The 17,257-nt window shown below is 37.7% G+C and overlaps 1 protein-coding gene across 7 annotated transcripts in view; it reads left to right on the forward strand.

The window, feature by feature from the left end:
- LOC148947248 (zinc-regulated GTPase metalloprotein activator 1-like) overlaps positions 1 to 17,257 on the forward strand; it is a 261,597-nt gene that overhangs the window by 143,674 nt on the left and 100,666 nt on the right. The window contains exon 10 of one of the 7 annotated variants that reach the window (XM_089097353.1): positions 13,135 to 13,446. The exons of the other annotated variants lie outside the window; for them this stretch is intronic. Coding sequence (XP_088953479.1) covers positions 13,135 to 13,152 — 18 coding nt within the window. The 3' untranslated portion in view covers positions 13,153 to 13,446. Of the gene's footprint in view, positions 1 to 13,134; positions 13,447 to 17,257 lie in introns of those variants that run through there. 7 annotated transcript variants of the gene reach the window in all.

The following is a 17,257-nucleotide window of genomic DNA, read 5'->3' on the forward strand; positions in this document are numbered from 1 at the left end:
CAGCAGTAGCTGCAACCTAGTAAACACCGAACAACAGCCCATAATAACCAAAAGTTAAAAAAACACATTTAGAATAAAACTTCCTAGAGAAAAGAATTGAAATCTGACACTGATTCAGGAATGGTAACTATTATTTCAGTTCGTCTAAAAAGTAAAAGTTTATTGCGAAAAGAAATTTTTATAGTTATTTCGACAAAAGGCTGAAACCCCTTGAAAAACGCGTCAGATCATAATAAAAAGTATACCATTGGAATCAGTATACTCTAAAACCATTTATAGGGAAATTACAGTCCCCCTCCTTGAAAAACAAGGAAAATCACTCTTTTACATGGGTAGCACCGATCTTTTTTTTAAGGCTAGCGGTTTACCAGAACATCATAGAGAGATGCTTAATGGCTCATTCAAAAGCTATTTCTCCTATCCTCTTATCTACGTGCTTTTTGTAAATTTCGTTATCTGTAAGTGCCATATGGCACTAAAAATGACACTTTTGGTGCCATTTCTGCCAAAACACCAACTGACGCTTTTTGTGTCCACGGACAGTCTCTGAGGTGCGCATATTGTAAATTTAGGTTCATGACTTGTTCATAAGAAGTGCAATCAAAGGTTTTCAAATGTTTATAAAGTGCAATCAAAAGTTCAGGTTCATAACTGGTTCATAAAAAACGCAATCAAAAGTTCATAAAGTTCATATTTTTGTGGTCAAAAGTTCATAAAGTTCATATTTTTTTCACGAAAAATCTAGCGGGAGGCCTTTAAGAGCTATTAAAAATCTGTCTACGATGTTCTGGTAGCCTGCTAGCCTCACCCTTGAGAAATGGCACCAAAAGTGTCATTTTTAGTGCCATATGGCACTTACAGATAACGAAATTTACAAAAAGCACGTAGATAAGAAGATAGGAGAAATAGCTTTTGAATGAGCCATTAAGTATCTCTCTATGATGTTCTGGTAAACCGCTAGCCTTAAAATAAAGATCGGTGCTACCCATGTAAAAGAGTGATTTTCCTTGTTTTTCAAGGAGGGGGACTGTAATTTCCCTATAAATGGTTTTAGAGTATACTGATTCCAATGGTATACTTTTTATTATGATCTGACGCGTTTTTCAAGGGGTTTCAGCCTTTTGTCGAAATAACTATAAAAATTTCTTTTCGCAATAAACTTTTACTTTTAAGCCGAACTGAAATAATAGTTACCATTCCTGAATCAGTGTCAGATTTCAATTCTTTTCTCTAGGAAGTTTTATTCTAAATGTGTTTTTTTTAACTTTTGGTTATTATGGGCTGTTGTTCGGTGTTTACTAGGTTGCAGCTACTGCTGCAACCATGATCTTTTATCTGCGCAAAGTTTGGTATTGAGCTAAGGTGGACTATCCCCAATGTTGACACAGCGATTCTAAGGGTTGGATCACCTATTTTATATCTGCTGCATTGTGTAAGATCCGATCTGGTATCTCCAGGGGTGAAACCTGACGTCATTGCTCTTCTACAGCCAGAGCCCTGAACTGGCATACTGAGCCAGTTCAAAGTGAGCCAGTTGAACTGAGCTCATTGTGCAAAAGTGATGCTAAATTAAGCGAGAAAAAATAAACAAAACAACAATCCTTAAATGCTTTATTTTTGTACTGTTAAAATTGTCCTTAAGTGGTTTACTTTTACTGTACCGAAACTCATTGTTTTGTGTTTTCAGTAAAGGGCTAGTTTTCTATAATCTTACAAACTTAGGGAAGTGTCACCAGTTGGTTTATTTGCAGTATTTTGATCGATATGTTAGATAGGATGTGAAGTAATGATTTTTATCCGTTTTAAGTTTCAACGCCTCTTTTTTTAAGTTTAAGTTTGAATTTTTCCCAAATTCAGGAGTTGACTCCTGAAACACAACGGTTAGAACAGTAAGCTTTTTTAAAAGTACTAAAAAACTTAGCGTAAAGAGCGAGGTGTTATGCAGGGGGCAGCTACCTTCAAATACGTAATAATTTCTGTTTGTTTTAATGCTGCTCCTTACTTTCAGTTGAAAAAAACTTGTTTTTTGTATATAACCACTATAAGTATCATCTGCGCTTAAGACTTTCATATGTATGTTTGGCTCGACTTCCACGCCAAATCATGTCTTGGGTCGGACGTACAGTTTAATGAAGTCTTGACTGCTGAAAATTCAGTTTTTTTTAAGTAATATTTCTAGTTGTAATCTAGTCGTTAGTGTATTTTTATCCCAGATTGATTTTTCACTATTCGCCAGATTTGCATTGTCATCTTTTTATTGTCATCCCACCAGAATGTCATCCGTTCGCTTTCCATAGTACACATTACAAAAAATGTCAGTTGACTCTAAATGTGCCTTTTCTTTTTTCTTTAAGTATATTTACGATTTCATTAGCTTCCGAGTTTTTATTTTCAATATTTTTTGACCCTCTGACCCCTCCACCCCCCCTTCCTCCACAGGGTTCAAGGCTCATAAAATATTCACTAAAGCGAAACTGTAAAAAATTGGGGTTAAAAAAAAATCCAGTCTTGCCACTCCTGAAATATTTATTTATTTATTTAATCTATTTATTTCTTCCTCTGTTCTTAACAAAGGAAGAGGAAGACATAATTCATTAAGAAAATAGCAATTGTGGGATAATTGCACAATTGCAATGCAATTGTGATAGCAATGGGCTAGCTGCCCTCTAATCTTTTTGGTCACTTAAGGGCACTAAAAGCTTTAATTTCCGTTCAAATGAGCGCTTTCCTGGGACTTCTGATCTTCTGGGACTATTGGCTCGATACGACCATCCCTGAAAAAAAGAAAAAAAACGCATCCGTGATCTTTCTTCTGGCAAAAAAATATACAAAATTCTACATTTTTAAATTCGGAGCTTGAAGTTTTTACAGGATGACTCTCTAATTTGCTGAATTTGGTGGTGTGATTTTCATTTACATCCCTTTCTTTTGAAAATCAGGGAAATTTTAAGACTCATAGCTTTTGATGTGTAAAACCTAATGAATTGTATATGTTTTGAATCAGCAAAAAAAAATTCTTTTCATGTAATAATTGTTATCAGAATTCTCTTTTTATAGAATTTCGGTTACTATTGGGCCGAGTCACCTCTTACCTACAGTTCGTTACCACGAACTGTTTGAAATTGTTGTAAATATTTGTTTGTGAATTAAGCTAAGATAAATATCGGAAAAGCTGGCTATCACGAGCTCAGATGGGCTGGATTCGCCTTTAATTATATAAATAAAAAAAACAAGTTCTTTTTAACTGAAAGTAAGGAGCGACGTTAAAACTTAAAACGAACAGAAATTATTCCGTATATGAAAGGGGCTGTCCCTTCCTCAACGCCTCGCTCTTTACGCTAAATTTTTTTATTGTTTAAGAAAATAGAATTGTGAAAAAGTCAAAACTTTAGCGTAAAGAGCAAGGCGTCGAGGAGGGGACAGCCCCTTTCATGTACGGAATAATTTCTGTTCGTTTTAAGTTTTAACGTCGTTCCTTACTTTCAGTTAAAAAAAAAACTTGTTTTTTTTTTATGTCTGCCCCTCGGGCAGCCATGAGCTTTAGCATCAAAATCGTAGACTATTTGGACTGGGGTTATCGTCGGCATAGGCAGGAGGGGTCCGAACTATCTGAGTGTACGGCGCGCTATTTGGACGGAGAATGGCACTTGGGAGGTGAGTGCGAGCAACCTTGCGTTGCTTACAAAATCGTCCCATCGAAGTCCCTCAATCCGGCGGAGCTGTTTCGTCTGGCAGACGTCTATCATGCTGAGGATTTTTGATTTGAGAGGCCAGGTTTCTGCTGACCAGAGGAGGACCGAGCTTACGGTTGCATTATAAACTCGCATCTTCGTGAGCCTAGATATATGCGGCATTCTACAGAGATTGTTGAGCGTTCCGACGATAGTCGAGGCTTTTGAAATTTGGCTGCACACCTTTTCCTCTATAGAGCCGTCATTAGACAGCACGAAGCCTAGATAAGTGAAGTTCTTTACAACTTCAACAGGAGTTCCGCAAACAGTTATGTTCTCAGGGGGCAAGACTGGGCTTGGGGGCTCAATTGCCATTATCTTCGTCTTAAGCCAGTTTATTTTCAGCCCCACTTTTGTTGCCTCTTCCTACAGGACTTCCAGAGCGTCAGTCAACTGGTCGACCGAGTCAGCGACGAGACCAAGATCATCTGCGAAGTCAGCTTCTGTCAGAACGCGATCTCCAAACTGCAGACCAAAGGGCAGGCGATTTGTTGTTCGTGTCATGACATGGTCTATCACGCAATTGAACAGTTCTGGGGCGGCAGCACACCCTTGTCGTTACACCGGTTTTGATGCCGAATGTCGTCCTCCGTTTGCCGTTGACTTGGACGCAACGCACGGTCTCTTCGTAAAGCTTTTCAAACAACTTGCAGTATTTGTCTGGTAGACCAGTTGATCGAAGTATCAGCCAGAGCGAGTTGCAATCCATTGAGTCAAACACAGCCCTGAAGACTAAAAAGGCTACACAATCTTTCCTCCTGATTTCCTTTGTCTTCTCAATTAACTGGTGCATGGTAAAGATTTGTTTGACAGTGGATCTCTCGGGCATAAAACCCACCTGCTGGACTATCCTCTTTCTTATTAGTAATAAATTTACGTAACTTACGAATTAACTTACGTAACGAACTTCTATATTCATATACTTTTAATACGTATATTAGGGGGTTCGCCCCCTAGTCAATACCTTGCTCTTTAAGCTAAAGTTCGAATTTTGTTCCACTTCTTTAAAAATGACCCCTTAATCACAAAGGCCGTTAATTAGAATAAATAACTCTTATGAAAGTACTACAAAATCTTTGGCTTAAAGAGCGAGGTATTGAATAGGGGGTGAAACCAATCATATACGTAATATTTTCTTTTTGTTTTAAGTTTTGATGTTGCTGCTTACTTCCAGTTGAAAAACTTGTTTTTTTTTATTTAATTTCTTACCAGTTTTTTAAATAATGCTGGGAAATCCGCCGTCCCCTTCATAGCAATGTCCCTTCCCCCATGAAAACTTTCTTCATGGAAAGATCCTCCCACATAACCCCCGACCCAACCCCCAACCCCCACAACCAAAAAATAAACCCTGAAAACGTCTGTATACTTCCCAATAACCAATACTATATGTTAACATGGGGTAAAGTTCATAACTTTCAGCCCTCCCCCCGAGGACTTCGGGGGATTAAGTCATCCTAATAGACATAGTTCTCATATTTTTGACCATGCTGAACAAAATAGCTATCTAAAAATTCTGATCGGGTGACTTTGGGAAAAAAACGAGCGTGGGAGCGTTTGTCACTTAAAAAGGGCACTAGAACTTTTAATTTCCGTTCCAATGAGCCCTCCCACGATATTCTAGGACCACTGGGTCGATACGATCACGCCTGGAAAAAAAAAACAAAAAACAAATAAAAACGCGTCCGTGATCTTTCTTCTGGCAAAAAATACACAATTCCACATTTTTGTAGATAGGAGCGTGAAACCTCTACAATCGGGTTCACTGATACGCTGAATATGATGATGTGAATTTTATTAACGTTCTATAACTTTTAGGGTGTTTTTCCCCTTTTTTTCGAAAATAAGCCAAATTTTCTCAGGCGCGTAACTTTTGATGGGTAGGACTAAACTTAATGAAACTTATATATTTGAAATCAGCATAAAATCTGATTCTTTTGATGTATCTATTGGCATGTATTGGTGATGTATTCTAGAGTTTCGGTTACCATTGAGCCGGGTCGCTTCTTACTTACAGTTCGTTACCACGAAAAGTTTGATAAAAAAAAAAAACAGATATGATTCGACTGGTTAGAAAAAAAAGTATGTTAGAAAAGATCAAAAATAATTAAGACTAGCAGAATTTACAAGGGAATTAAAAAACACAAAACGTAATTTAGTAAAACAAAAGGACTATAAAACAATTTTCAAAATTAGTAGTGAAAAAAGGTGCACAATGAATAGGGAAAAAAGGGGAGATGAAAGAAAGGGGAGGGAAGGGACTTTACTTATTTAACATACCAATTATGCTGGGGAAAGGGTTCTTCTATATCTTTCTGTGGAGGATTTTATCCGGGTAAAATAGGATCTTTGATGAAGCAGAAGGAGCGAGGTGAGTTATAAGGAAGGAACATTGACTAGGAAAAAGAGAATTTGTCCGGATTGCTATGAAGAGCCGTATTTGCGAAAACCAAGGAAATTTTTGTTCTGCTTTTCTTGAGGGTGCACAAATTCACACTCTGAAGAAGGGAGATGTATGAAACTTTATCCTTTTGGAAGATAATTTTTAAGCACCTTTTTTTGGAGTGCCCCGCGGTCCCCTCGCCCAAGAACCTATGTATTTAAGTTTTAGGTCATTCGAAAAAAGTTTTGACTCTTTTTCAGTAGGGGGGGGGGCAATATTTTTATTTTGTTTATGAATTGGAACCTCCTTGGACCAAGGACTTAAATTTATCAGGTTCAATCCGTTTGGAAAAAGTTTTTTTTGTTTCTTTTCATGCACCATTTTATGGGGAACCAATATTATTATTATTATTTTCATTTGACGTGTGAAATTGGGCTTTTTTGGGCCTGGACTTGACAGTCAATATAAAAATAGGTTGAATTGTCTGGTCGGGGACTCAAGCCAGTTGCTAAAACAAGTTTTTGGCCCTTTAGTAGGGTCCATAATCCTAATATAAATAAGGTCCAAACTACACATTAGAGTCCCCCTTATCCCAGTAACATGCGACTTTCAGTTTAAAACCGATCAGAGCCCGGCCCACCCTTTCACCACTCTATGGCGTAGATCATTTGTAGTCTAAAGCTTTTAACGTAATTGTGGCGCATAGTAGCTAGGAACTGTTTGAGAATATTGCATTTTCTAATCGATTTTAAATTTGGAAAAACTTCGATAGTGTGACAACACTGTTCTTCCATAGAAAAGAATAAACGTTAAATCGTTTCCTCGGTTTGTTTAGCTAACATTGCGGCGAAGTTAATTAAAAGATGCATTTATAAACAATTTAGACAGCGCCTGGACTTTGCCGAAACCTTTTTCTTCCGTAAATATTACACTGGTAGAAATAAACATTAGTCAAATCGCTTTTGAATGTGTCCTGAATTGATGAAACGGTGGTACTGTTTTCTGGTTTCCATTGTTGGCCGCCAATGTTGCTCTGGGTGGCCGATTTCTTAAACACCTTTGAAAATAATGAACTCTACATGATTCTGTTTACACTGTTCTAAACACTGGTGTAGTTTGTTGGGTTGTAAGTAGACATAAAAAGAACAACATGCGACTTAGAACTCTAATGTTCTGACAGGAATGTGTTTCGAAATTTTTCTGTTATTTTATCTGAATCTTCGACATTTGGAGAGGAGAGCCAAGTGTAAAAGTTTAATTTAAAATGAATTCTCCTTAGCGAAAATTTTCCCCTCATTGAGGTTTGTTTGACAAATACGTCCCAAAAAAAAATCCCTGGAAATGCCCTTTTTCTTCTTTTTGACTCCCATCTCAGATGCTTCATTTTTTACTAAAAAGTGAAAGGTAACAGTCATAGTAGTATATGCCCCTGTAGAACCCAGCAGATTGGTATAATAGTGACTCAGATGAATTTTACTTACAGCTACAGGAACAAATAAACAGGGTCCCAAATCCCAGGTAGAGATATGGTATTTTTATTAGGGGATTTTATTGTCCAGGTCGAAAAAAATAGGGATAGATGGTAACCTAGCAAAGAAAAATAGTAATGCAGAAAACAATCTAGTTATAACTAATATAGCATTTGGTCATAAAATGGCCCATAAGTTAAGATGGTATTCATATAATGGTTAGACAGCTAAATTGAAGACTGGCTGGATCGTTATAAGATGCTAGGGTATATAGGAGCGTTGTTATTGATGTTAAAAGTAAAGATGACCATCTAGTAGCTCTAATTTAGGAAGGAAAATTACCTTCCAGGAAGTTGTGATATTGGTAGACTCCAGGATGAGAATAAACTTTCCAGGAGCAGTTGAATACTAAACTGGAGAGTTTAAAATTTGACAATGTAGAAAACGGATAGAATAATTTTAGGGAAATGATTTGTGAAATCGCTGACGGTATCTTAGAGAAGACGCAGCTAGGAATATTAGTGAAAATGTTTTATGTTTAATAGAGAAGAGGAGGTGTCTGTGTAAGAATGATTTGGGTGATATGATCATATGAAAATGTGAAAAATATAAAGAAAGTGAGAAAGCATTAAAATTTGAACTTGGGAGGTGCGAAGTGGAGGCCATGGATAAAATCGCCTAAGATCGGGAAGATGCAGCCAGACGGCATAATAGTAAAATAGTGTACTGGCATGTTAATAAACTGAGATGAAATAGTCAATCTGGACTTGTCTCAATTAGTTAGAAGATAGGAACGGGGCCACAATTATTGAGAAGAAAAGAGTTAAAGAGAGATGGGCAGAACATTTTGAGAATGTACTAAACCGTGACAGAGTTACAGGGAAAGATATAGAAAAGAATGAAAAAGCTTATGACATTTTGAATATTAAGGAAGATTTATTTTGTGTGCAAGAATTAGTGACAGTACTAAAAGGATTGAAAAATTAAAAGGCCCAAGGTCCTGATACTATGGTAAATGAGTTTTTTTTAAATATGGTGGTTATGAGGTTAGAGACAAGTTACTGAAGATCATGAATATGATTTTTGAAAATAGGAAAGTACCTAGCGATTTTATAAAAGCTATAATTAACCCCCCCCCCCATAAGAAAGGTGATAAGAGTGAGTGTGGTAATTATAGAGGCATTAGCCTGGTTTCTGTTAGAAGCAAATTACTTAGTATGATGACACTTTTTAGACTTAGAGATGATGTAGAAAAAGTTTTGAGAGAAGAACAGTGCGGTGTTGGGAAGGGTAGAGGATGCGTCGACTAAATTTTCACTCTTAAACTAATAATTGAGAAGTACCCGAGGTATCAAACGCCTTTAGTCCTGAGTTTTATAGATTATGAGCAAGCGAAGGTTCTATCCTTGTATCTTGTACTAGATAAATATATTAATGTGATTAGTGTCATGTACGAGAATAACATTTCTGTAGTTAAGGTAGGAAACGAGGTTAGTTGCTAGTTTCGTAATAAATCAGGAGTTAACCAGGGTTGCGTTCTGTCTCATTTATATGGATCGTTTTGATGGACTCTATCCTAAGGGACACAGCAAATTAATGAGAGAATACGGAATCACACGGGGAAGCAAAACCCTCCTTGGCCTAGATTATGCTGATGATTTAAGAATCCTACATGAAAATCCTTGGAAAATGAATGAACTTTTAAAGGTTTTGTGAGTTCAGCGTGTAAGAATAGGTTTAAAACTAATTTCAAAAAGACTAAGTCGCTAAGACTAGGAATAAGTGAAGGTGAAGAGGGGATGTTGGGTAACGAGAAAATCGATCAAGGACAGCTTCACTTACCTAGGTAGTATTATTAGTAAAGACGGTGGGTGCAGTGAATATGTAAAAGGAAGAATAGCCCAGGTTCAGGTTGCTTTTAAAGTAAAAAAAAGTTTGGAAGAATACTTAGATAAGTCTGCAAACCAAAATTAGAATATTGAAGCTAAAGTGATAATATTGAAGCGATTAGTGGTCAAGTATGGTTCTGAAGCTTCGAAAACTCCGATAAACCGAAGAGGAGTTGCTAGATGTTTCCAAAGAAATTTTCCAAAGATGTTTCCAAGAAATGTTTCCAAAGATGTTTCCAAGATGCTAGATTTTCCAAAGAAATTACCTACGGATTGTTTTAAGTACTCGACTCACTGACCGTATCTCAAATATTAAGCTTTACAAAAAATGTGGCTCAATCCTGTTTTCTGGGGCTATAACGAGAGAAAGGATCAGATAGCTAGGACATGTTCTGCGAATGAAGGGTGACAGATTGTCACTGTCGTCCTTGTCGGCTTATCATCTAGGGCCAAGTAAAAAGGGGATTATCCCCGAATGGGGTGAGATGATGTCGTAAGGAAAGATTTAAGGGAAATGGGAACTTCTTGGGAGGGTGTCTTTGAATAGATTCGGATAGAGGAGGAACGTGCGTAGCTGTTTTGGCCACGGATGGCTTGGTGCTTTACTGAGTTGCTGATATTAGTAGTAGTAGTATCTCAGAGAAAATCCTCTTCTTTCCACCCCCTCCAAGTGTTGGATTTGTTTATAGTTATGGGTTCAAATATTTTGTTTTACATAATTTGGCTAAACCTAACCGCAGGTACTCGGCGTTCAATCAATCGCTTGTATCGAACTCGGAGCATCCATCATGAATTTCAGTCAAATTGTACATAAATATCTTTTTGAACACAGCTATTTACTCTGAAGCTGGAAGCATTATATTTTTGAATAAGAAGTTTCAGCAAGTTCTTGTGGGGGGGGGGGGCATAAGAATGGTCCCCTTTTTCGAAATTTTGCTGTTTTTAGTACATGTTTTGGTCTTTTACCACCGCTAAAAGACCAAAACATGCAATGCAAGATCTAACTCCTACCACCGCTCCTGGGTACCCTACGGGACTAATACAAACTATGATTAATATTGCAAAGCTCAAAAATTCGATTTGGGGAATTATTTGCTTTCACCGAAATCCTTTCTGAGGTTCAGTAGCAGCAGCATGATTAATACGAACCTAAGTACCATTCATTCTTACCTATTAAGGTATTTTGTTTCATGTATTGTTTGTCTAAGCTTCCCTTTCGCTTTTCGGCTCTCTTGAGTATTAACTTCTTACCGGATCTTTTTTCTGCATGTATAACTTTATTGTATTCAAGGCGGTCTCTTTTGTGACCAGGATGATCCGAAAATGAATGTAAGGTTGCTTAAAAAGGGTACAAAATCGTGAAAAGGGGTACTTTTCAGAATCCTTCGATTAATTTTGTAAGCTATTTAATGTGAAGAAGATTTAACAAAACTTTCAAATGAATAACTAACATTTTTTTTTTCTAAGTTCGAATGCTATCGTTATGGTTAACCTTTAAGGTTCACCTTCGCTGTTTTTGAAGGTTTTTGAGTCGTGTTACTTCATTATCTCTCCACTTTGCCATTTCTTTTTCACATATTTTTTCTTTTATTTTTTTTTCTTTTGTACGAATTTGATTTTTTCTTCAGTTTAACTATATTACTAGCACTTTTTTAAATGAATATACTTTAGACATCAATACTTTTTTTTTTAAACAAAGTTTCCAACGACGTCCTTCCTTTTCTTTTAAGGACTAGTGTCTAGTTAAGGTCACAGTCTTACATGTGAGTTTAAAAGGCGTTTTGTTTATTGTGTAATACTTATGATGGTGATGACTATTAGCTTTTTGTGTTGCATACAACGAGGAATAGTTCTCTCATACATAAACGTTTTAACATTCACTGCTGTTACTAGCCATATCATGCGCGTACGTAAGGGGATTCTCACAACACAAGGGGAATCTAAATCCATATTCTTAGTTTGCCTATTTTTCGAGGGCTTTGTGATTACCTCTCTCCCCTTGAAGTGATTACCTTTGTACTTTCCTGAGTAACAGTCATGTTTTTGTTTTGGAAAAGAATTAGATATTGTAAAAAAAACTCTTCAAAACCATGTGGTTCGTCTTAAAAGTAAAAGTTTATTGCGAAGAAATATTTATGGTGATTTCGAAAAAAAGCCTGAAAGCCCTCGAAAATTACGTCAGATCAAACTGAAAAGTGTACCATTGGAATCAGTATGGTCAAAAACCTTATATAGGGAAATTACAGTCTCCTTCCTTGAAAAAAAAAAGGAAAATCACTTTTTTTGCTTGTAGCACTGTCCTGTCTCCCTTTTTCTCTTTTTTTTTTTTTTTTTTTTTTTTTTTTTTTTTTTTTCTCTCTCTCCAGGCCTAGCAGGTTACCAGAACATCATAGAGAGATGATTAATGGCTCATTGAAAGGCTATTTCTAATATCTACTATCTTTTATGAATTCTGCCATCTGCAAGTGCCATATGGCACTAAAATGGCATTTCGTGCCATCTCTCAAGGGGTGGCACTAGCAGGCTACCAGAACGTCGTAGACAGATTTTTTATAGCTCATATAAAAGCTATTGCTCATATCTACGTTCTTCCTGTAAATTCCACCATCTGCAAGCTCCGAATGGCACTAAAAATGGCACCTTTGTTGCAATGTCTCAAGTGGAAAAGCTAGGGCTATTGAGCTAGTAGAACTTATAAGAGTTATGTTTAATGGCATTTTGAAGCTATTGCTCATATCTACGTGCTTTTTTTTTAATTGTCAATTCCATCATTCGTAAATGTGGTATAGCACTGAAAACAACACTTTTGGTGCCACTTCTAAAGTGGAATAGCTCTGAAGTACAAAACAGGTACTATTGTAATTGTTATGTTCCAGAACCCTTGACTGGAGGTTTACAAGAACCCCTCCCTGACACTCCCCCTCTAACCCCCTTAGTGAATCTCATAAATCTTCTGCTCATCAGTAAGCTACTGAAATATTAGCAGGCTCCTATAAAAGATATTGCTCGTATCTACGTTCTTCCTATAATATCCACCATCTGCAAGTTCCAAAGGGCAATAAAAATGGCACCTTTGGTGCAATGTCTCAAGTGGAAAAGCTGGGGCTATTGGGCTAGCAGAACTTATAAGAGTTATGTTTAATGGCTTATTTGAAGCCATTGCTCATATCTACGTGCTTTTTTTATTATCAATTCTACCATTCGTAATTATGACATAGGAATGTAAACAACATTTTTGGTATCACTGCTAGAGTGGAATAGCTCTGAAGTACAAAACAGGTACTATTGTATTAGTTATGTTTCAGAGCCTTTAACTGAAGGCTTACAAGAACTCCTATCTTACACTCCCCTTTCTAGACCACTTAGTGAATCTCATAAATCTTTTTCTCATCAGTAAGCTACTGAAACATTACCAGGCTACCACACCATCGTAGATAGATGTTTAATGGCTCAATTAATGCTATTGCTTATATTTACTAGGTTTTTCAAAATTATACCATCTGTTAGATTTCACAGATTCCGATATGAATTATTTTCTTGGGAGAATTTGCAGTGGACTCAATGTCTAGATTGATGTAGTAGCTTCAACCTAGTAAAGAGCGAACCACAGCCCATAGCTAAAAGTTAAAAAACATTAACGGTCTTTTTTTTCTTCTTTTTTCCAGGCCTACCGGTTTACTTGAACATCATAGAGAGATGCTTAAGAAGCTTCAAAAATGGCTCGTTCTATTGGAAATTGAAAGCGCTAGTGCCTTATTTAATAGTCAAAAGTGATTGGAGGGCAACTAAAGACCCTCTCAAGCCAGCTATTTCCCCAAACACATCCAGTCAAAATTTTGAGATTGACATTTTGTTCAACGTAGTTGAAAGTTCTGGAAATTTGGTCTTTGCCAGCATTGTTGTAGAAACTTCAAAAAGGACTCATTCAATTGGGAATTGAGAGGGCCAGTGCCCTTGTTAATGTCAAAAGTGATCGGAGGGTGAATATCCCCCCCCCCATAGCCATCATTACCCCAAACACTTCTGATCAACGTTTTGGTATAGCAATTTTGTTGAACGTGGTTGAAGGGTTCGGAAATTTAGTTTTTGAGTATGACAACCTCGAACAACCCTCAGGGCTATAGTTGTAAGTTGTGTCCTGGGGGCATATAATGTCATAATAGAAAGTGTTGTCGTAAAAACTTCAAAAAGGGCTCTTTCGGTTGGAAATTGAGAGGGCTATTGCCCTTTTAATAGTTGAAAGTAATCAGAGAGAGAATAGCAACCCCCCCCCCCCACGCCCAACATTTCCCCAAAGATTTCCGATCAACATTTTTATATGGCCATTTTGTTCGACGTAGTTGAAAGGTCTTGAAATTATGTCTTTGAGTCAACCCTTCCTGCTTGGCCTTCCTTTATTCAGAAAACTTCACCATATTGCAAGTGTAAATCTTTGGGACAAAAATGTCCATGTGCAGATAGAGGGTGTGATAGTTTGTAATCTTGCTTTGGAAGGTACGGTAATGCCAAGGATTATTCAGCTGAGGAATGTATTCGCGTGAGTTGAAGTGGAGGGATGCTAGGAAAAAAACATTCAGTAATTTGGTAATAGAAGTATTAAATAAATAGAGTTAATTCTGGCTTTTTTTAGTTTCTTTATCTGTGTCATTTCTGCCATTTTTTCTAACTAATCATTTTAATTTGTTATGAGACATTCTATGGGCTCAAACACAAGAAATAATGTTCAGCTAAATCGGACGAAGACTGGGATGATTTTATTAGAGCTTGGAACAAGCTTTCATAGAGGACCGATCCTAGCAAACCCATAAAAGACATCAGACTCACTTGAAAAAAATTAAGATGTGGGCGGATGTGTAGCTTTTCAGTAAAGTACAAATTATATTCTGGATTTTAGAAAGCATAGGGTTTAGAGCACTACTCAAATTAATTTCTTCTCTTTTTGAATTTGACTTATTTTAATTTCTGTTTGTTTTGGGTTTTATTTATTTATTGATACGGATTTGTGGTAGTTGTATGCTTGGTAGATTATTTGATTCTATTTTCGGTTTAATGAGTTCTTTACTTTTTTTAAAAAAAACTTATTTTCTGCAAAAAGTATTTTTTTTTATTAATTTCTGTTCGTTTTATATTGAAATAGTCTTGTTCAGGGAGAAAGACTGAGCCTCGTCTGAAGTTAAACAGCCATCCCTTCCATAAAAACCTTTAATACCACCTAGGCATAACTTACAACCCTTGCCCGTAATCTCTGGGGTTTGTTTCTAACCAAAAGCCTTGTTACATGATATTTAGACTATTTTTGAATAGAATGGCTATCTCAAAATTTCTATTAGACGCATTTCGGGACAGTATGACGTGTGTGTAGGGGTGAGAGGGTAGCTACCCTCTGATTACTTTGACTCTTACAAGGAGCACCAGAACGCCTGATTACCAATCGAATGAGCACCCTTTGAAGTTTATATGACCACACTTTCTATATAAACCCTATACGTCCCCAGGGCATAACTTACAACCCTTGTCCTGAGGGCTGGGGGATTTGTTATCCTCAAAGACATAATTTCCAGACCTTTCTGGTACACTTAACAAAATGGCTCTATCAATATTGTGATTGGAAGTGTTTGGAGAAATGATAGGCGTGGAGAAAGGCATTTACTCACTGATCACTCTGGACTAATAAAAAAGGCACTAGTCCTCTCAATTTCCAATCGAATGTTCCCTTTTTGAAGTTTCTATGACAAAATTTTCTATAAAAACTTTATATGCCCCAAAAGCATAACTTACGACCCTTGTCATGAGGGCTATGGGGGGAGGGTTGTCATCTATCAGGAGGATCTGCAGATAGAACTGGAATAGTTCAACTGAGTCCAGGTAACCAGACTGCAAATTGCGAGAGATTCGCTAATGAAGTGAGCAGCATACATGAAGAAGCGGATACCCGTGTCGCTCTTTACACGGGTTTCTGTGCCTGGACGGGGTGCAGGGATGTAATCGTGGAAGCAAATGACATAGACATTGTGATCATCAAAGTCATTTCGATCACTGAACTTGAAAATTGACTCCCATCCTCTCTAGTGAATTCAACTGTGTTTTCGCACTGTTTCACCGGATATGATACTGAGAGCTTCATTTCCTCCAAAGGAAAGAAGACGTTCCATAGATCAACTGTGCCGTGGTAACCTCGAATATCTGCTCTTATTTAACAGATTTTGGGACAAATCGACCGAATAGCTGAACTTAAGGAAGATATTATGATGCTGCGTTCCGAGATTTTGATCGCCTCATACAGAAAACCAGAGGAATTTTCGTGCTTGAATGAATTCCGCGTTCACTTGTTCCCTCGGCCGAAAACGTTGAAGAGCCTGCCTTCAACCGACGACTCCTTTGCCTTACATGTGAAAAGGTGCATTATGCTGCACGCCCTTATGCCTTGCCCCTCGTACCTTTCTCTGCTTGATTTTGGATGGGAGATGAAGGACAGAGGCATAATCCCCATTAAATCAACCCTTCCTGCTTGGCCTTCCTTTATTCAGAAAACTTCACCATATTGCAAGTGTAAATCTTTGGGACAAAAATGTCCATGTGCAGATAGAGGTTGCGATATTTTGTGCTCTTGTTGTAGGAAGTGCTGCGAGGCCGAGGCTGATTCAGACGGGGAATAATTGTGCGTGACTTAAAATGGAGGGATACTAGGAAAAAAACCTTAAGGAATTTGGGAATATAAGCATTAAATAAATAGTGTTAATTCTGACTTTGTTTAGTTTCTTTATCTGTGTCATTTCGGCCATTTTTTCTAACTAATCATTTTAATTTGTTATGAGACATTCTATGGGCTCAAACACAAGAAATAATGTTCAGCTAAATCGGACGAAGACTGGGATGATTTTATTAGAGCTTGGAACAAGCTTTAATGGAGAACCGATCCCAGCAAACCCATAAAAGACATCAGAATGACTTGAAAAAAAATTGAGATGTGGGCGGATGTGTAGCTTGTCTGCTTCAATGTATCTAAAACAAAATAGCTTCTTATTTCGAAGGCACGGAGTATGAAATCTTACCTTAACTAAGACCTTAGATCCGCCTGTCCCTCCTGAGGCACCCAGGGCATCAAGGAGGAGCCACCAATCTTCCCGCCGGTTTGCTGCTGCGAGTATGTCCTCCCACTGAGGTTGGATTGATTTGTGCAGGTTACGGAGATCTGTCTGGTACGTTCGACGCAGGGTGTTTCTGGGTGTGCCCCTGTGGCGTGGACCCGATGGCTGCCAATGGAGCGCTGCATTTGGTAGTCGGAGATTGTCCATACGTAGCACGTGACCAAGGTATCTCCATCGGCGGACTCTTATGATATATGTCACAAGAGGCTGGCCAGTCTTATCACGGATGGATTGGTTTGTTATTCTCTGCTGCCAACGGATTTTGAGAATTCTTCTGAGACATGTGTTTTCGAATGCAAGTATTCTTTTCTCTTGTTCGTGGTTCAGGTGCCAGGTTTCGGCTGCGTAAAGCAGCACTTGCATAACATTGCTATTGAAGAGTCGTAACTTTAGCCGCATAGAGAAGCTTTGGGACCGCCATACTTTCCGTAATCTATTAAATGTCCCATTAGCTTGGCCGATTCTTGTGACCACTTCTTTTTTGGTCGATCCTGTATTTTCTATTATGCTTCCCAAGTATTTGAAATGGACGACTTGCTCTATGTGTTGGTCTCCGCAAGTGATGCTCAGGGGTGAATCTGTGGTAGCCGCATTTTGTTTTCTCATTATTTATTTTCAGGCCGACATGGCCACCTCTCTC

The sequence above is a fragment of the Artemia sp. Qi Xiang Cuo genome, chromosome 11 (genome assembly GCF_049724085.1).
Source record: "Artemia sp. Qi Xiang Cuo chromosome 11, ASM4972408v1, whole genome shotgun sequence".
NCBI classification, from domain to species: Eukaryota; Metazoa; Arthropoda; class Branchiopoda; order Anostraca; family Artemiidae; genus Artemia; species Artemia sp. Qi Xiang Cuo.